General features: G+C 54.9%; 1 protein-coding gene across 1 annotated transcript; it reads left to right on the top strand.

The window, feature by feature from the left end:
- The first annotated feature begins 1,211 nt into the window (after nt 1–1,211).
- Syt3 (synaptotagmin 3) lies at nt 1,212–17,972 on the top strand. Its single transcript, XM_008845158.2, has 11 exons — nt 1,212–1,273; nt 1,984–2,090; nt 3,149–3,314; nt 7,232–7,760; nt 9,436–9,811; nt 10,639–10,857; nt 13,432–13,552; nt 13,647–13,818; nt 13,903–14,035; nt 16,930–16,998; nt 17,474–17,972. Exons 3-10 carry the CDS (start codon nt 3,164–3,166, stop codon nt 16,993–16,995), a joined length of 1,767 nt encoding a protein of 588 aa, XP_008843380.1. The 5' UTR covers nt 1,212–1,273; nt 1,984–2,090; nt 3,149–3,163; the 3' UTR covers nt 16,996–16,998; nt 17,474–17,972.
- Nucleotides 17,973–20,151: the final 2,179 nt, after the last annotated feature.

Here is a 20,151-nt window from a genome sequence, read left to right as displayed (position 1 = left end):
GTTGGATGCCTATAGACATTTCCCCAAACTCCTATGACAGAATGCCAGCAGAATGAGCATGGGACCCTGGGTGAAGCCCAGGTGTTTCTGGAGGGCCCTGTGGTATAAGTGACTGCCACAACAGGGGAGGGCCATCTAGTTAGAAGGGTTATTTTGAACCCAGGACCTCTGGCATGCTAGGCAAGCACTACTGCTAAGCCACACTCCCCAGCCCCTCACTGAGGGATCCTAGGCGGGGACTCCACCACTGAGCCTCACCCCAGCCCCTCACTGGGGGATCCTAGGCAGGGGCTCACTGAGCCACACCCCAGCCCCTCACTGGGGGATTCTAACCAAGCACAGTACTGAATTACATTCCCCAGCCCATTTAAAATTTTGAGATAGTCTAAGTTACCCAGACTGGTCTTAAACTCACTCAGTAGCCCAGGCTGGCTTTGAATTTGCTGTCCTACTCCCTCAGCCTCACAAGTCGCAGGAATGAGAAATCTCTGGCCATGAAGCGTGGCAGCAAACAATCTTTCAGTTGGAAACTGTCTATTTGGTGTCACTGGTTAGGGAAAAGAAAGGACAGTAGCAATGATGGGTGAGGTAGGGAATTCCAAACTTCCTCTCTGGACTGCACCTGTGTAGCCAGGATTTAGTTTCCATGGGCCTCGATTGTTCTGTGAAATGGGAATAGCATAATTGCCCCTATCTGGGAGCCAAAGTGTAGATTCGGTGAGGAGATGCTTTCAAAGCTCTTAGCTCCTTATCACTGAGCAATGATCATTAACCGCTATTAATATAATACGACACTGGCCGCTTTTAAGTATTCGTTAAGGACTTACTTGCACCAATCTTTGATGTATATTGACTGTTGGTGTTTTTTTCAACTACAACCTTTAGGAAGCACGTCATTGTATTTTGCTGGGTTTCAGGTGTTCCACCAAGTCGACGATGGCAGGCCTCCTCCTGCAGCGTTCTTGGCTGCAAAGCTCTGAGGTCCTAGGTGCTGAGAGGAGTGGCTGTGGTCCCGGGACATCTAAACCCCAGATCTCGTGGGTCCCAGGTGGCCTAGCACCGGGATGGAGTCCTGCGGCCCCGGTTCCCGGGCAGTGTCTCCTCTGCCTTTACAAGCTGCGGGCCTGGGGAGTTTGGCTTTTGGGCCGGGAGGGTTCGCAGGGGCGGGGGGGGGGGGGGGGGGTGTGGGAGGGGAGGAGCCGAGGAGCTGCGGCGAGGAGGAGCCAGGCGCGTACCGCGGCGGGCGCGTGGGGCTGCGGCGGCCGCGGCTCCGGTGAGTCCGCCCCTCCCCCTCCCCAGCCCCCGCCCCAGCCGCATTCCGGGGTGGGGATGGAGTATGGGGGGGGTGGACGGCACCGAGCCGGGGCGGCGCGGGGAGGAGGCGGTGCAAAGAGGGGCGCATCTCTACATGGGGAGCGGGACTCTGCAGCACCCGCTGGCCGCACCGGGGGAGGAGCACGTGGCACGGGAAAAAGAGAGGGTCCTCATCCCCAAACACCTTGAGTGCACCCCGCCCCTCGCCCACCCATCTCCAGGGCGTGGGGATCCGTGACCCATCCCATAGCCTCTAAGTGCTTAGAGCCGCGTGACCCCTCGAGGTCCTAGATACTGTTAATCTCCCCTGCAGTGTCTTGGGACCCTCGCATTTTACCCCCTCCCCCCTTCCCCCTCCCCCCCAAAAAATCCCATCTTCTGCAACCGAGGCATTAAGGACTTCAACTCCCAGAAGCCCTTGCAGCTCCGGGGCGATGAAGCCACAGCCGCGCGAGCGCAAGGCCTACTGGGAGTTGTAGTCATTAAGCGTTTAAGCAGAAGCTGGCGGCCCCGAGGTGGGAGGGGGCGGCTGGACCTCTCCGGGGTCGCCTGGGGTCGCGCAGCTAGTTCGAGTAGGGCAAGATGCAAGGTTTGGGATGAGTTCTTTTTCACACCCAGCCTGGGTCCCCAAATCAGACACCACCCCTCCTTTTCTTCCCACCTGGCAAGCTTGCGTGGGGACCGGTCTGCAGCGGCTTGTCCACCCTGCAACCCCCATGGACTGCCGCCCGCCGCCGTCACCGCTGCCACCTAGGGCAAGGCAGGGATAAGCACAGGTGAGTGTGACCGAGGCCGAGTGGTGAGTCTTGCCCAGCACCCCCACTTCACCTGCCTCTCCCAGGCAGAGCCCTGACCTGTCCGGCCCTCATTCTATCCCTCGGTCCTCCTTCCCACTCAGGTCTGATGTCAGCCCCCAAGTCCTGTGTCACTCTCTCCTACCTCCACCTCTCCCCCTGTTCCCTCTGATTTCTGATCGCATCTACCCTTCCCTTCCGGACCCCCATCTGTCTGTCTGTGTGTGCCCAGCTCTCCCCTCTCCCCTTGTGCCTGTCTAGGGTCTCCGGCCATTGTCTGGCTGTCTGTCCTGTAATTCTGCACCGTCTCTTTCCCCGGATCCCCTGTCTCTGTCTTTGGAAGACGTTCCTGCCCACACACCTGCCCCTCTTCACTTCTGTGAACCATGTCTTGGCCATAATGAAGTGCAAGGCTCTGTTTTCTGGGTCTCTCCATCCTGAAGCTCAAGGGTCCCCGTTCCTTCTGTGCTTCTGTCCATCTTTTCCTGGATACCAGACTTCACTTTGCTCTGTTATCTCTATCTCTCCTTCCCTCAACTTACAACCTTTCTCCATCTCCCTCCTTCCCTCCCTCCCTCTTCCCCCTCCCCCTGGCTCTTTCTCCTTCCTTTGATCCTCCAGCGGCTCTCCTACCCTAAGCCCCCTGCCCATGCTTTTCCACCAACCCCAAATGCCTTTCCCCACCACAGCTTGGTGCCCACTGCCCATGGCTGCCGGTACGTTCTTTGAAACACGGGGTGCCTGCCCTGACTGCCACCCTCCTGGTCCTCCTGGGGGCACGTCCTCTGTTTCTTTTAAGGCACTTCTTTTGGTCTGAGAATGTCCTGTCTTTTGGTGTGAGACCTGTCTGCTCTTTGACCCCTTTCATTGGATGGTGACCCCTGAAAGCGACCCTAACAGTTGTTCTGTGTTTTCTTCCTTGAATCCTGGCCCCTGAGCCATCCCCCTCTGCCCTCTGTTGCCTTACCAGGTCCTTTCTCCCTCCTTACCCTCCCCAACTTGTTCCCATCCCCATCTGCATCTTTGTCCACCACTCACAGGACCACTCAGTCACCATGTCTGGGGACTACGAGGATGACCTGTGCCGGCGGGCCCTCATCCTAGTCTCTGACCTCTGTGCACGGGTCCGAGACACGGATACCAATGACAGGTGCCAAGAGTTCAACGAACTGCGAATCCGAGGCTATCCCCGGGGTCCAGACGCAGGTCAGAATTCCCAGCTCTCCCAACCAGCCACTGTCTTCTTGACTCCATGACAGACAACACTCTGGCCTGCTCGGCTTCCATCCCTTTTATGACCAGTCCCACTGAAAATCATGCCTCTGGATGGCCTGCTACCCTGTCCCCAAACCGCTGAACTAAGGGACATAGTTCATTCCACCTGCCCCCCTGAGCATTTGAGTTTTTCCCTGTGGGCCTCCCCTTCCTATTTACAGCCACCAGAGATTCCCTTAAATATCTTTGAATCCTTTCCTCTCTCTTTTTTGGGGGGAGGGGGGAATGGGAATCAGACAGGGCCTTATGGAACTCAGGCTGACCTTGAACTTGACTTGCAACAATCCTCCTGCCTCAGTCTCCCGAGTGCTGGGGTTACAGGTATACACTACTGCATCTAGCTCTGTGAGAATTTATTACTCCAAAGAGTTGTGATCTAAACCATCCAAACACTAAGGTGCGGGGAGCAAAGTCCTGGAGAAACCAGGCATAAGGATCCACCGTCCTCATCGGGGGCAGTCACAGGTTGTGTTTAATTTTCCTGCCATTGAGTTGCGGCCTGTGGCCCACCGGGGCAGGTCGCCTAAGCCTCAGGGTTCAGGGTCCTTGTGTCCTTGTAGGAGTTTGGTCACCTAAGGTAACCTGACTTTTGCATTACCATGGCCCCAGTAACAGATGGAAACAGCTTCAAGGAGAGAAAATTGATTTGACTCATAGTTTCAGAGATGTTGGCCCATTACTGTGGGGAGAAGCCCAGTTCACTAGCTGGCTCTCTCCCTTTATTCATTGTATTTGAGTTCCACATTCAGGGTGGGTCTTTTCCCTCCCTTAATCCTCTCTGGAATGGTCCTCATAGACAGAGGTGTGCCTGGGTGTTTTGGGTGATTCTAGTGTTGTATGTACATGTCCGTGGTGTGCAGATATGTGTGTGTGTGGTTGTGCACATATGCGCACTGTGTCTGGATGCCAGAGGGAAACTTTGGGCTTTGTTTTTTAGGAGCTGTTTTATTTTTTGAGGCAGAGTCTCTCACTGGCCTGGAACTTGCAAAGTGGGTTAAACTGGCTGACCAGTGAGCCCCAGGGACCCACCTGTCTCTGCCTCCCCAGTGCTGGGGCTACAAATGTGCACCACCATGCCTGGCTTTTTATGTGAGTTCTGAGGACCATGTTTGCAAAACATGCTGTTTTGAGAGAGGGTCTCACTCTGAAACCAAGACTGGTCTGGAACTCACTATGGAGTCCAGGTTGGCCTCAAATTCACAGCAGTCTGACTACCTCTGCCTCCCAGGTGCAGGAATGACAGGCATGCCACCATCCTAGCTCCAAGGTGATTCTAAAGCCAGTTAAGTTGCCTATGAAGATTTGCCATCACACACAAATGTGGCCTATTGCACATGTGGCAGGCCACCATCTTTAGTCTTTCCAGACCACAGGCTGATGGCCCCTGGCTCCCACCATAACTCACAGCACTGCCATAGACTGGCCACCCAGCATGACCCAAGACAGTTAGCCAGTAGGACATTGCAAGGGCTTGCAGCCCTGGCCCATCTACCTGTCTTGACAGGTTTCCCACCAAGGAATTGGCCAGGCTCTGGCAGAGTGGATCTGTTGCTCGGTAACCACATACCTGGTCTGTATAGATAGGAACAAGGAGCCAGGAAAGCTTGGGGGACCCATGGTTCCTCCCCCAGCCTCTGATGGGGGTCATATTCAACTGGCAATGTGGGAAGTGTCTGGCCAGTTTCCTTTGCCATGCCCCTTGTCCTGACACCTCCTGTGTGCAAAAGGCTGTAAAAATCATGACTTCTGGCCCCCATCAGTCCACAGGCTGGCGTGTGGTCCTGCAGTCTTACTTCCTCTGTCTCCCACAGCCTCAGTCTTCTTAGCTGGGAGAAGGGATGAATCACATGTAAGTTACACAGAAGTGTGAGGATTAATGTCACACACCGTGTCTACGTCACCAGGTGTTATAGAAGTGGAGGTTGTCTCCTTCCTTTTGTGTAGCCCCAGAAGAAGGCTGTTCCACTCAGCTGTCCATGCTGGCAGTGGCTGAGCCCCCTGTACCCCCACCATAGTCTTCCATGTGAATAAACCTGTCCTCACTCCACCTCCAGTACCAGCCTTTAAAATAGATGCTCATGGGCTGGAGAGGTGCTCAAAGGTTAAGAGCACTGGCTACTCTTGCAGAGGATCCAGGTTTGATTCCCAGCACTCACATGGCAGCTAGTAACTGTCTATAACTCCAGTTCCAGGGACTCTGATGCCCTCTTCTGTCGTCCACAGGCACTGCATGACACAGGTGCACTTACACACATGCTGACATAACACTCATATACATAAAAATAAGTAAATAAATAAATTTTAGAATTAAAATAGATGCACATGGCTGGAGAGTTGTTTCTACAAAACCCTATTCCTGGTAGTGATTACCAAAGCACCACAAAATATTGGTTATAACAAGTGGGCTATGCTGGACTCTCTCCAAAATGGGGAGGTGTGTTACTGGTGTTCAGAAGGCACTAGGCAGGGGGGTAGATCATGCAATGGTAGCTCTTGGACTGATTATCTGAACAGAAAGTCTCACTGAGGCCACCATCCACTGGGAATATTGAGGTGTGGAAAGAGCATAAGTTCTGAAGTGTGGCACCATGGATCACGTGTGTGTGTGTGCACATGCACATGCACGTGCAGGTCAGAGGTCAGCCTCAAGTGTTGTTCTACCTTGTTTTGTTACTTTAATTTTTTATTATTATTTTATTTTATGTGTATGAATGTATTACCTGCATGGATGTAAGTGCACCCATGTCACGCAATGCCCACAGAGGCCAGAAAAGGGTGTTGGATTCCTAGAACTAGAGATATAGATGGTTGTTAGCTGCCATATGAGTGCTGGGATTCAAACCCAGGTCCTCTGCAAGAGCAGTCAGTGCTCTTAACTTCAGAGCTATCTCTCCAGCCCCATTCTGTTATTTTTTAAAGATTTTGTTTTATTTTGAATTGTGGGTTGTGTGCATGTGTGTGGGTATGTGCACATAAGTGCAGGTACCTGGGGAGTTCAGAAGAGGGTGTCTGAGCCCCTGGAGCTGGAATGTGGGTGCTGGGTACCAAACTCAGGTCTTCTGCAAGAGCAGAACGTGCTCTTAACCACAGAGCCGTCTCAGCCCCCCCCCACACACACCTTGCTTTTTGAGGCAGGCTCTCTCACCAGCCTGGGGCTCATTGCTGAGGCTGGGCTGGCCAACTAGCAAGCGCCCAGGGATCCACCTGACTCTGCCTCCCCAGCACAGGGATTGGACATGCCATCATGCCCAGCTTTTTGTTTGTTTCTAAAATGTGGGCGCTGGGAATCTGAAGTCAGGTCCTCACCACCGCAGGCGGCAGACTCTGTCTTTGGACCTCAACTTTCTGTTGCACAGAATGGGAATAATTACATTGTTGGTCTCGCTGAGTATCCCAAGATGTCTGCTGGGTTATCACCTCTGAACATTGTATTTGACCTGTCATTTTCCTTCCTCCTTCCTGTCAACCCATACACAGAGGAGGGTTGATGGATTCCCTTTGCCAAGTGCAGAATGTAAGCCTCAGAGAAGTTAAGGCAGATTCCTAAGGCTGCACAGCCAGGCTCCCCCAGATCATCTCCAAGCCTGTGGGGGTCTTGTGCCTCAGGGTAGGCAGTGTGACAGCCAGATGAAGTCAGCAGGCTCTGGAGCATCTTCCCAGCCTGCGGCTCAGGTCTGTCATGTGCCACCTACAGAACAGGATGTGAACCCTGCAGTCTCTGTAAAATGGTTCTGTGGCCACAGTTTCCCCTGAGGGGTGTGCGGTTCAAATCTGGTTGGGACGGTTGGGGGGGATGGCTTCTGTGTGACTCCCCCATGACCCCTGACCGCTCTCCTCTCTCTTTCCAGACATTTCCGTCAGCCTGCTGTCAGTCATCGTCACTTTCTGTGGTATCGTCCTCCTGAGTGTCTCTCTATTCGTGTCCTGGAAGTTGTGCTGGGTGCCCTGGAGGGACAAAGGCGCCTCGGCAGTGGGCGGTGGCCCCCTACGTAAAGACCTAGCCCCCGGGGTTGGGCTGGCCGGCCTGGTAGGAGGCGGTGGGCATCACCTGGGGGCCGGCCTGAGTGGCCATCCTCTGCTGGGCGGCCCACACCACCATGCGCACACGGCCCACCATCCGCCCTTCGCGGAGCTGCTGGAACCAGGCGGGCTTGGGGCCTCTGAGCTTCCAGAACCTTCCTACCTAGACATGGACTCCTATCCAGAGGCTGCCGCAGCTGTTGTGGTAGCTGGTGGGGTTAAACCCAGTCAGACGTCGCCTGAGCTGCCCTCCGAGGGTGGGGCAGGCTCGGGGCTACTGCTGTTGCCTCCCAGTAGTGGGGGCTTGCCCAGCGCACAGTCCCATCAGCAGGTGACAAGCCTAGCACCCACCACCAGGTGAGAGAAATGGTCTGGCGGGGGTCCACTGTAAACGTCCGATTTTCTTCTGCGTCTCTTTCTTACGATGAAACTTCTGATAATCAGGGTCAGGATGGATAGGGATGGAGAGCTGCCTCCTGGTTCCCAGGGAATGAAGGGGCTGAGATCACAGACTCCGGGATCTGAGGGAGGATGGGCTGAAGGTAACCTAGAATCCTTGAAGCTTAAGAGAAGGGAACTGTAGCCTGGAACCCTAGGTTCAGAGAAAGAAGTCACCTGGAGAGGATTGTACAGTTGATAACTGGGTGTGGTGGTAAATACATGTCTCCCCAGACACTGAGGACAGGAGACGGCACATCTAAACTTCAAGGCCAGCCTGGGCAACGTAGTAAGACTGTCTCAAAATAAAAAGTGAAAAGAGGGCTGGGGTGTGATTCAGTGGTGGAGCCCCTGCCTAGGATCCCCAGTGAGGGGCTGGGGTGTGACTCAGCGGTGGAACTCCTGCCTAGGATCCCCAGTGAGGGGCTGGGGTGTGGCTCAGTGGTGGAGCCCCTGCCTAGGATCCCCCAATGAGGGGCTGGGGTGTGGCTCAGCGGTGGAGCCCCTGCCTAGGATCCCCAGTGAGGGGCTGGGGTGTGGGTCAGTGGTGGAGCCCCTGCCTAGGATCCCCCAGTGAGGGGCTGGGGTGTGGCTCGGCGGTGGAGCCCCTGCCTAGGATCCCCCAGTGAGGGATCAGGGTTAGTGCTCTGACCCAACTTACAGAAAGTTGTGGATTCAGTCCTCAGTGAGTGGAGAGGAGAGAGACCTGAGCTGTAGGGAATTGCTCTAGGCTGTTGTTCACCGGACTTGAAACTTACCTCCTGTTCCCATCCTTCTTTCTCGTTCTGTGCATTGTGTTCAGGACCTGGTAGGGGCTGGGCTTGAGCTGCACACTGTGCCCAGGCCTGCACCCTCAGAACTCTCACAGTTGGAGAGCTAGGGGAGAGCTGGGGAGACAGGGACCAGCCTCAACCAAGAACAGGAGTATTGGTGATGGAGAACTGGGAGCAGGCTGGGGAGGTGGGGGGACCGGCAGAAGAGGACTTTCAGGGTTTGGGGCCAGCTTGGAAATGGGGAGAGTACCCCTGATGCAGGTGGGGTGTCCTAGTTTGTCTCTCCATTGCTGTGAAAAAACACTCTGAGCACTATCAACTTGGGGAGGAAAGGGCTTATTTAGCTTACATATACCAGGTCACAGTTCATCAGGGAGCCCAAGGTAGGAACTCAGGGCAGGAACCTGGAGGCTGGAGCACAGGCCATGGAGGAACGCTGCTTACTGGCTTGCTCTCTGGCCCTTGCTCAGCCTGATTTCTTATGCAACAGAGGCCCACCTGCCCAGGGGTGGCACCACCCACAGTGGGCTGGGCCCTCCCACATCACTCAGCGATCAAGAAGGTGCCCCATGGACATGGCCACAGGCCAGTCCAATGAAGGCAATTCCCCAACTGAGGCTCCTTCAACCCAGATGTGTCAAGTTGACACTAAAGCTATCCAGCACATAGGGAAACTGAGGCACGGGAAGCACAAATGGCTTGTCCAAGATCAAATAACCAGTCAACCAGTCAAGGACAGGCTTGGAGGCTACCTGGGCTGGGAATTGGAGGAATCTTGCAGGGTATCACATCTGAACATCACTTGTTTTCCTGACACATAGGTACCCTGCCCTGCCCAGGCCCCTCACCCAGCAGACCCTGACCACCCAAGCAGACCCAAGCAGTGAGGAGCGGCCACCCACCCTGCCCTTACCCCTGCCAGGCGGTGAGGAAAAAGCCAAGCTCATCGGGCAGATCAAGCCAGAGTTGTACCAGGGCACGGGACCTGGAGGCCGGAGGGGTGGCGGGGGCTCGGGGGATACCGGGGCTCCCTGCGGCCGTATCAGCTTTGCCCTGCGGTACCTCTACGGCTCCGACCAGCTCGTGGTGCGGATCCTGCAGGCCCTGGACCTCCCTGCAAAGGACTCCAATGGGTTCTCAGACCCTTATGTCAAGATCTACCTGCTGCCTGACCGGAAGAAGAAATTCCAGACCAAGGTGGGTGAGCAGGGCTGGGTCCTTGGGTGGGAGGGCTGGACCATTAGGCCTAAGGGAGGAGGCTGAGGTCTGGACCCTGGGTCTGAGGGAGGAGAGCTGGGGTTTGGACCCCTAGGTCTAAGGGAGGAGGATGGGGTCTGGACCCTGGGTCCGAGGGAGGAGAGCTGGAGTCTGAACCCCTGGGTCTGAGGGAGGAGAGCTGGGGTTTGGACCCTGGGTCTGAGGGAGGAGGATGGGGTTTGGACCCCTGGGTCTGAGGGAGGAGGATGGGGTTTGGACCCTGGGTCTGAGGGAGGAGAGCTGGGGTTTGGACCCCTAGGTCTAAGGGAGAAGGGTGGGGGCTGGACCCTGGGTCTAGGAGAGCTGGGGTTTGGACCCTGGGTCTGAGGGAGGAGGATGGGGTTTGGACCCCTGGGTCTGAGGGAGGAGGATGGGGTTTGGACCCTGGGTCTGAGGGAGGAGAGCTGGGGTTTGGACCCTGGGTCTGAGGGAGGAGGATGGGGTTTGGACCCCTGGGTCTGAGGGAGGAGAGCTGGGGTTTGGACCCCTAGGTCTAAGGGAGAAGGGTGGGGTCTGGACCCTGGGTCTGAGGGAGGAGGCTGGGGCCTGGACCCGTGGATCTAAGGGAGGAGGCTGGGGAGGTTCCCTGGGTCTGAGAGAGGAGGACTGGAGTCTGGACCTCTGGGTTTGAGGGAGGGGGCTGGGGTCTGGACTCCTGGGTTTGAGGGAAGAGGCTGGGGCCTGGACACTTGGGGAAGACATGGAATTCTTGAACTGCTGATTCTGGCACCAGGTCAGTGGATGTACTGTCTGTCTCCGATTTCCAGGTGCACAGAAAGACGCTAAACCCAGTCTTCAATGAGACGTTCCAGTTCTCCGTGCCCCTGGCCGAGCTGGCCCAGCGCAAGCTGCACTTCAGTGTGTACGACTTCGACCGCTTCTCACGGCATGACCTCATCGGCCAGGTGGTCCTGGACAACCTGCTGGAGCTGGCTGAGCAGCCCCCTGATCGCCCACTGTGGAGGGATATCGTGGAGGGTGGCTCGGTCAGTGGCTCTGTCCCCCATGTGCCCGTGTGCCCCCCATGTCCCCCAGTGGGCACCTCCTTCACCATCTCTTCACTTCCTTCCCTTGTTTTTTGTTTTTTGTCTTTTTGAAGCAGGGTCTCCCTGTAGCCCCAGCTGTCCTGGAACTCACTATGTAGACCAGGCTGGCCTTGAACTCATAGAGATCCGCCTGCCTCTGCCTCCCAAGTGCTGGTACTACAGGCGTGCACCACCACGCCTGACTAACTGTCCCTTGGTTTTGTAAGCAATGTTTTTGGGGGAATATTGCTAGGACAGGAGAAGGATTTGGGGGCTCCCTGTCCTTCTCAACTTCATAAAATAGCATTGGGCTTGGAGTCCAGACTCCCAGTGTCCAACCCCATACCTGAGGACCCCACCAGAGCCCTGTGACTTCTTGCCTCTGACCTGGATGTCTCTCCTGCCCCAGACTTCCTGATGCTCCGACTCTCTCTCTCTCTCTCTCTCTCTCTCTCTCTCTCTCTCTCTCCCCACCGCTACCAACTCCTCCCCTTCAAACCCTTTCACGCTCTTTCCCTCTGTTTTTTTCATGATGTCCCAGGGAATCCAACCAGCCTGGATCCTCTGATATACTGGGGTCCCCACTTCTCCCAGCATCAGATGGAAGAACTCACACCCTTGACTCCCTGTTTTTACAACCTGCAATCTTTGGTCCTCTCCTCCTGTAGCCCCAATCCCATGCCCAGGCCTGGCGGGGTATTCTGAGTCCAGACCCAGGCATCCAGACCCCAGCCTCCTCCCTCAGACCCAGGAGTCCAAACCCAAGCTCTCCTCCCTCAGACCCAGGGATCCAGACCCCAGCCTCCTCCCTCAGACCCAGACATCCAGACCCCAGCCTCCTCCCTCACACCCAGGAGTCCAAACCCAAGATCTCCTCCCTCAGACCCAGGGGTCCAAATCCTAGCACCCCCTCAGATCCAGGGGTCCAGCCCCCAGCCTCCTCCCTCAGACCCAGGCCTCACACCCCAACCCACCACCCTACTGATTCCCACCAGTATGGGGAGCTGGCATTGTGGAATGGGCCAAGGAATGTGCCCACATCAGGAGAGACAGATCTCCACCTCAGTTTCCCTGTCTGTCCAGGGATGTTGTTGAAGCCTGTGTCTACCGGCCCCTCTCTGGGATCTCCAGCTGCTTAATCCATCCCCAGGCCCCCAGCTTTGGGACAAGGAGTTCACATCTGCCCTGCCTCCACCTGAGGCGCCCAGGCCTGGGCATCTGCCTCCATCCTGTCTCCTACCGGACCCCATTTCCTATCAGCACCACCCAAGGCTTTCACTTAGCCAGAGTGGGGGGGTATAGAGATGAAAGAGAGCAACAGAGAGACAGAGACCCAGAGAGAGAGAAACCCAGAGAGAAAGACCCAGAGAGAGAGACACCCAGAGAGACAAACAGACAGAGACAGAAACCCAGAGAGAGAGAGAGAGAGAGAGAGAGAGAGACCCAGAGAGAGTGAGAGAGGGGCAAAGACAGACCTAGAGACAGACCCAGAGAGGTGCTACAGAAACCCAGAGAGGAGGGCGATTTCTCCATGTATAAATCACTTGTGTCAGGGGCTGGTGTTGGGAGACCTGGGGTTCTGGGAGACCCAGGTGCTTGTGAGGCAAGGCTTGAAGGGTCAGGGTGACAGGAGTTTGAGGGGAGGATTTCAGAGGGAGTGGCCAGGGCCGTGTGAATGATGAGAGGCTGGAGGCCAGGTAGCTGGGGATCCCCTCAGGCGTCATGCACCATGTTGGACTGTCCAGAGGCCAGCTGCTGGCCTCTGTGAAGCTGCATTCTGCTTGGTGTGTCCCATCTCTCTAATGACTGCCCTGGGGGGTTCTTCCCATCCTGGATCCACATGACTAGACTGCATGGGGCTGTCTGTCTCCTCCACACGCACCCCAACCACTGACCCTGGACCCCTGCACTGAGCATCTGCTCTGGACTCAGCACTTGCCCCCCCATTGCTGCTTTTTTCTGGGTCTCTGTTCCTCTCTCTAGGTCTCTCTCTCTCTCTCTCTCTCTCTCTCTGGGTTTCTCTCTCTGGGTCACTCTCTCTCTGGGTCTCTCTCTCTCTGGGTTTCTATCTCGGTCTCTCTCTCTCTGAGTCTCTCTGGGTCTCTCTCTCTCTGGGCCTCTCTCTGGGTCTCTCGCTCTCTCTCTGTGTCTCTCTCTCTGGGTCTCTCTCTCTCAGTCTCTCTCTCTCTGGGCCTCTCTCTCTGGGTCTCTCTCTCTCTGGGTGTCTCTCTCTCTCTGGGTCTCTCTCTCTGGGTCTCTCTTGATCTCTCTCTCTCTGGGCCTCTCTTTCTCTCTCTGGGCCTCTCTCTCTCTCTGGGCCTCTCTCTCTCTCTCTCTGGGTCTCTCTCTCTCTCTCTCGGTCCCCCCCCCCCCGCAGAACAAACAGGCTTTCATAGTGGTGGGCAGCTGCGGCTGGGACGGTCCAGTGGAATCTGACAGTTCGTTTCCTGGGAACGGAGTGGTGGTGCAAGGATGTGTAGAGAGGGAGGGGCCGGAGGGAGAGGTGACTGCGCCCGGACCTGTGTCCCACTGCAGGAAAAAGCGGATCTTGGGGAGCTCAATTTCTCACTTTGCTACCTCCCCACGGCCGGGCGCCTCACCGTGACCATCATCAAAGCCTCTAACCTCAAAGCGATGGACCTCACGGGCTTCTCAGGTATGTCGGACACAGTCGAGGGAGGTTGGGGTCTGTGGGAGGAGGCTGGGGTCTGAGGGAGGAGGCACTACTCAGCACCCCACTTCCTACACAGATCCCTATGTTAAGGCCTCTCTGATCAGCGAAGGGCGGCGTTTGAAGAAGAGGAAGACATCCATCAAGAAGAACACACTGAACCCCACGTACAATGAAGCCCTGGTGTTCGATGTGGCCCCCGAGAGCGTGGAAAACGTGGGGCTCAGCATCGCCGTGGTGGACTACGACTGGTGAGGGGCATCCTGCGGTTGGTGAGGCAGGGTGTGGCCAGCCAGTTCCACAACCTGCCCCATAATTACCTCCCCAACCCCCAGCATCGGCCACAACGAGGTGATCGGTGTGTGCCGCGTGGGCCCCGAGGCTGCTGACCCACATGGCCGGGAGCACTGGGCGGAGATGTTGGCCAACCCCCGAAAGCCCGTGGAGCACTGGCACCAGCTGGTGGAGGTGAGTGGGGGTCATGGGTGCTGTGTGTGGACATTGGAGTCTGCTGTGGGTCAGGATGCTGTGTGAGCTGGGGCAGGTGGCTCGGCCTCTCTGCCTCCATGTCCTGTGTCCTGTCCTCTGTCGGGTACCAGCAGGTGCGGCCACTGGGCCACTGCGGTAGGACCAGGTGAGGATTCAGTCTGCTAGGAGCTGCTCTGTCACAGCTGTTCTCTCACAGATGCTAAACAGGAAGGAGATGGGGTGATAGAGGAAGCAGCCCCTCCAGCGAGGTGTGAAAATTAGTAGATTGTGGTATAGCCGGTGGATGGGAAGCAGCAACTTTTTTAATGACTAAGGAAATAATAGAGGCTGTGGAGTGTGGCTTGGTCCCTATCATTATAATGACATCACAATAAAGCCAGAAGATGTCATGGATGATGGTTATTGTAAGATTCCCTGTTGGTCCAGTCTGAGAAGTGGGGGGACTTGGGGCAGTGGGAGGGTGTCCTGGAGGAGGCGACCCTGGGGATGGCTGTGGAGAGGGTTTGGCTGAGTGGAGTGAGGAGGGGAGGGGTCTCAGTGGCAGTGGCCACGTTTTATATTAAAAGCTGCTCAGGCCAGGCATGGTGGTGGTGCATGCCTTTAATCCCTGCATTCAGGAGGGAGAGGCAGGAGGGTTTCTATGAGATGGATGTCAGCCTGGTCTACATAATGAGCTCCAGGCCAGCTGGGGCTGCAGGGAGACTCAGTTCAGGTGCCTCTGGCTTAAGATCAAGTATAAAAGGTGTCTGGTGTTCCCTTGAGGGTGAGTTGGTAAAGCACCTGCTTGCCTCAGGGCAAGCCTGGGGTAAATCCCCAGAACCCATGTGAAAGCCAGGCCTGGTCATGTACCCTGTAACCCCAGCAGTTGGGAGGCAGAGACAAGAAGGATCCCAGGGCTCACCGGCCAGCTGGCCTAGCCTAAATGATGACTTCAGGCTCAGTGAGATCCTGCATCAAAAAATCAGATAGGGCTGGGGATATGGCTCTGCAAACATGAGGACCTGAGTTCAAATCCCCAGCACCCACTAAAAAGCCAGGAATGGTTATGTGTGCCTGTGACCACGGGAATGGTTATCTATGACTGTGACCACAGGAATGGGTCTGGTCTGGCCTTTGCATGTGCATGCACAGGTACACACACAGAATATATGCACCTCACACACATGTGCACATGTGCACACACACACACACACACACACACACACACACAAAGCCAGGTGTGGTGGCATACGCCTTTAATCCCAGCACTTGGAAAGCAGAGGTGGATGGATCTCTATGAGTTTCAGGCCAGCTGGGGCTACAGGGAGACCCTGTCTCAAAAAAAAAAAAAAGGTAGGTGGCTCATGAGGACCGTTACCTGAGGCTGACCTCTGGCCTCTACACATGCACACATGTGTGCACACACACACACACGCACATACAGAGTCATCCTTTGGGCCACAGAAACTGTTAAACATGGCCACTTTCTGGGCAAAAAAAAAGCCCATTTTGAAAATATCATTGAAAAGTTTGTTTCCATTAAAGCCAAGAAAGTAAACATATCATGAATTCCACCTAGCATCTAGAAGGAAGATTTAAACTTTGATAATGTTGATTTCAGTATGAATAATCTTCACTTTTGAGTATTTTTCCATTATTTTGATATTCTAAAGAAAATTCATCCTGATTCATCTTGAAACAGTGCGTTAGCTGGGTGCGGTGACTCACACCTATAAGGCCAGCCCCTGGGGGGGGGGCAAAACAAGAAGACTCAGGTTCCACACCAGCCTGGGCTGCTGAGTAAGACCTTGTTTCAAATAATGAAGCAAACCCAGACCACTCATATACAGGGGCAGGGAGGGACTTTCCTTTGGACCAGCCATCCTTATCAGCCCCTCTTCTGTGGCATTTATTTAAAAAATTGGCACTTTGTCACATTGTTTAAAATCAATATTCAGGTCTTATAAATACTGCATTAAAACATGGGGCTGAAGAGATGGCTCCGTGGTTAGAGCACTGACTGCTCTTGTAGAGGACCCAGATTCAGTTCCCAGCATCCACATGTTGGCTAACTCCATAACTCAAGTTCCAAGGGATCTGACACCCTCTTCTGACCTCCATGGGCATTGCACAACATGGTTACACTCACGTACATGCAGGCAGTACACTCATAAAATAAACGTAATATTTAAAAATAAATATTGCATTAAGATAGTCTTTATCCTGATCACTAATTACAGGCTGAGTGACTTTTCCTGGCCAGATATGAACAAACATCTTCTCACCCCAGATAGGCCACCAGAAACGGACCAAAATCAAATTCTCCCAAGTCCAGCTTAGTGGACCAAGGTGTTCATTGGGGTCACCCGCAGAAGTAGGGGTGAGTCAGGCTACTGCACGGCCATGGAGCCCACATGGTACAAGTGATGACTCTCATGTCGGTGGCCCTGGAGCTCCCTGTGCCACTTGCCCTCAGCCTTGGTTAGCTCCATTCAGGCCCTTTTCCAGGGGAGCTGAACAGCTTGGGCCCAGGGCTCAGCCTCAAGACCTGGAAAGTTGGGGCTCCGCTGTGGGGATGGGGTAGGGCTGTTTCTTCCCTGGCATTCGCAGCTCTAGCCAGTTCACTCATGGCACGACTCCTGTGGACGCGCACAGCTCTCCGGCCCCCAGGACTACCTCAGCCCTCTGAGGCCTGTGTCCTGCCGTCTCTTTCGCCGGCTTTGCTTTCCTCTTATTTTCAGGGATTTGTCTTTTTGTGCCTCAGTTTCCCCATTAGTAGAATGGATGGTGATAGCATGTTCCCATTCCCCTCGGAGAGGAGAGAGGTTAAGACTGTGATCCAGGGTGGAAGCCCCTGCTGGTGGGTAACAGTTTGTTTTCATCACCAACTCTAGGAGAGGACTCTGACCAGCTTCACAAAAGGCAGCAAAGGACTGTCAGAGAAAGAGAACTCAGAGTGAGGGGTGAGACCCCAGAGGGCCCTGGGTCTGAGGGAGGAGGCTGGGGTCTGGACCCCTGGGTCTGAGGGAGGAGGCTGGTGAGGGGCCTGGGTCTGAGGAGGAGGCTGGGAGGACCTCTGGGTCTGAGGGAGGAGACTGGTGAGGGGCCTGGGTCTGAGGGAGGAGGCTGGAGTGTGGACCCCTGGGTCTGAGGAGGAGGCTGGGGTCTGGACCCTGGGTCTGAGGGAGGAGGGCTAGAGTCTAGACCCTGGGTCTGAGGGAGGATGCTGGGGTCTGTACCCCTGGGTCTGAGGGAGGAGGACGCAGGACAACTCATGGGTCTGAGGGAGGAAGGTTTGGGAGGACTCCTGGGTCTCAGGGAGGAGGCATAGGGTTTAAGGGAAGAGGGCCCCAGAAATCTGTCTGACCCTAGTGCAGAGACAGGTGCTGTGTTTTGCCCCCTCAGGCCTCTATCTTCCCTTCTACCCTGATTCTGCAGGTCTGGCCTAGGCCTGGCATTGGACCAGGTGCCCTCAGGACCCCATCCCTTCCTGCCTGGACTGTGAACTCATCTCCTCGAAGCCATAACATCTGAGCTGCCGGTGCAGGGCAGCCTGGGCCTGGGCCTCTGTGTCCTGGAGGTGTGAGGCTGGGAGGCCACAGGCCCAGCTCTGTTTCAGGGTGGGAGGGCCTCAGCCTCTGATGTCTGTCTTCTCTTCTCCGGGGTTCCCCCTTGAGGCAAAGGGCCATGCATGTCTGGGGGACCCCTACCCCCACCCTTCTGTCTGTCTGTCTGTCTGACTGTTCTTTGCTATTGTCTGAGTCCTGCTGTCTTGGCCCATGTCCTTACTGTGAATGTCGAAGACCAATCCTTGATGTCCCGCCAAACAGACACACCCCCCAGCATCCACCCCTTCTGTCCCCCTAATCTGAGTCTGGCCTATCCCCTGCTGCTGCTGTCAACGCCAGAATAAACACGCTCTGTGGGTCTCCCTCCACCTGGGCTCCTGTCCTCCCTGGAACTGCAGAGTGCATTGGAACTTGCTAGTGTGTGGCTGGGATGCTAAATTGTTGCTCTGAATCTTAGCCTCAAAAAAAAAAAAAAAATCCTATTTGTTGGTCATCTGTGGTACTCCTTTAGTCCCAGCACTGGGGAGGCAAAGACAGGCAGATCTCTGGAAGTTCAAGACCAGCCTGGTCTACATGGTGAAACACTGTATCCAAACAAAAAAGATACAAAATACAAGACACTCATGGAAATGAATGAACTGGGCATGTGGGCGCCTACTGCAGGCACGGTTGGATCTAGGCGTTCTAATGACTCGTCCAGGTTCTTCTCTTGTTTGACTTCATCCTGCTGTGCTTATGAGATGACCACTTGGTGCTCTAAACTTATCCCAACTTCATCTATTACAGTACTGGGGTTAGTGGAGCTGCTCAGCAGCAGGCGCTGAGCTGGTGTCCTAGAGTCTGTCCCGGCCTTCTCCTCATGAGCACAGGCTGTCTGGTGCAGCACCCGGTGCCATGTTCTCTTGCGATGGCATTCAGACACAATGGACGGGGCTGGGTGGGAGTCCTTCCCCCTTTATATATTTGTCTCATCTTTCTGCTGAATTCCAGAACTGGCCAAACTTGGTTATATAGCGATTCCGGGTTGCAAAGCATTCCAGAAATGTGGGCCTCTGTCACTTTGGCTCTCAATTGTGGCATGGGAAGAGGGATGCATGGGGTGGGGGTGGGTGCTTGGTATGTTGATAACAGAAGGTAACTACTGAGGAAACTAATAAGGACCTGTCTCCCTCAGTGGCCAGTGCATTGTGGAGGATGAGGGGGAAAAGATTCTGGTTGGGGGCTGGAGAGATGATTCAGCAGTTAAGAGCACTAGTTGCTCTTACAGAGGACCTGGGTTTGGCTCCCAGCACCCACATGGTGGCTGACAACCATCCATAACTCTAGTTCTAGGGATCAATGCTCTCTTCTGACCACCATGGGCACTGCATGGCACAGATGCACTTGCGTACATGCAGGCAATGCACTCATAATATATAAAGTAAAATTAAAAGTTTTTAGAAAAAGGATTCTGGTCGGTCCTGCCCTGGCCTTGGATGGCTAACCCGAGAAACCCTGTGTTCAGTTTGGCAAGCGTCCTGCCGGCCAACCTGACTCCTCTTCCTTCCCCCCAGCTTTTGCCCCAATGGTAAGTGTATCTCCTTGAATTCATAGTTTTCAGTCAGGACCACAGAGGACGGTCCCAAAAGATGTGCACAGTAGTGGAGAGAGACGGACAGACCCTCCCGCATCTGTTACAATCCACTGCTTTCTCTTCCTCTGGTGGCCATGACTTCAAAATGGCAGGCAGAGCACACAGGAAACTGGTTGGTTTCTGGAGTCAGAAGTCAAGTTGTCTTTGTTGCTTGCACCCATGGCTCAGAGGGAGAGTCCACCCACCACCTCTCCCTCAGTGACTGGCACCGTGGGAGATCCCGGCACCCACATGGCAGCTAACAACCCTCTAACTCCAGTACCAGGGGATCCAACAGCCTCTTCTGACCTCCTCGGGCATTGCACAACACAGGTGCCCTTATCTACATGCAGGCCATACACTCATACACATAAAATAAAAATAATAAAATACTTTTTAAAAAGCTCTGATACAGGGGCTGGAGAGATGGCTCAGTGGTTAAGAACAATGGTTGTCCTTGCAGAAGACCGGGGTTTGAATCCCAGCACCCACATGGCAGCTCACAACTGTCTGCAACTCCAGTCCCAGGGGATCCGACAGCCTCTTCTGACCTCCTCGGGCATTGCACGACACGGGTGCACTTATCTACATGCAGGCCATACACTCATACACATAAAATAAAAATAATAAAATGTTTTTTAAAAAGCTGATACGGAAAACTGGGAGCCACCCAACTTCCCACTATAAGACATCCTGACTACAGGCAAAAGGTCCTACCATCCCCGCCCCCATCTCCCCTTCTTTCCATCTCTCCCCTCTCCTCCCTTCCCCCTCCCCCCTCCTCTCCCCACCCTTCTCCTCCCCTCCCCTCCCATCCCCTTTCCTCCCCTCTCCTCCCCCATACTGACCTATAACTCACTACGTAGCCCTCAATCTAACCTTGAACTCATAGTGATTCACCTGCTGCAGCCTCCCAAGTTCTGGGACCATAGACA

This window comes from Nannospalax galili, unplaced genomic scaffold (assembly GCF_000622305.1).
Source record: "Nannospalax galili isolate Female #2095 unplaced genomic scaffold, S.galili_v1.0 scaffold960, whole genome shotgun sequence".
NCBI lineage: Eukaryota > Metazoa > Chordata > Mammalia > Rodentia > Spalacidae > Nannospalax > Nannospalax galili.
This window is presented reverse-complemented; position numbering and strand designations above follow the sequence as displayed.

Excerpts from the sequence above, each read along its gene's own strand:
- Syt3 (XM_008845158.2), top strand. The coding sequence starts at position 3,164 with ATGTCTGGGGACTACGAGGATGACCTGTGCCGGCGGGCCCTCATCCTA. Across the intron at positions 13,553-13,646 it reads GGACCTCACGGGCTTCTCAG|ATCCCTATGTTAAGGCCTCT; the intron begins GTATGTCGGACA and ends CTTCCTACACAG. Across the intron at positions 14,036-16,929 it reads ACTGGCACCAGCTGGTGGAG|GAGAGGACTCTGACCAGCTT; the intron begins GTGAGTGGGGGT and ends CACCAACTCTAG.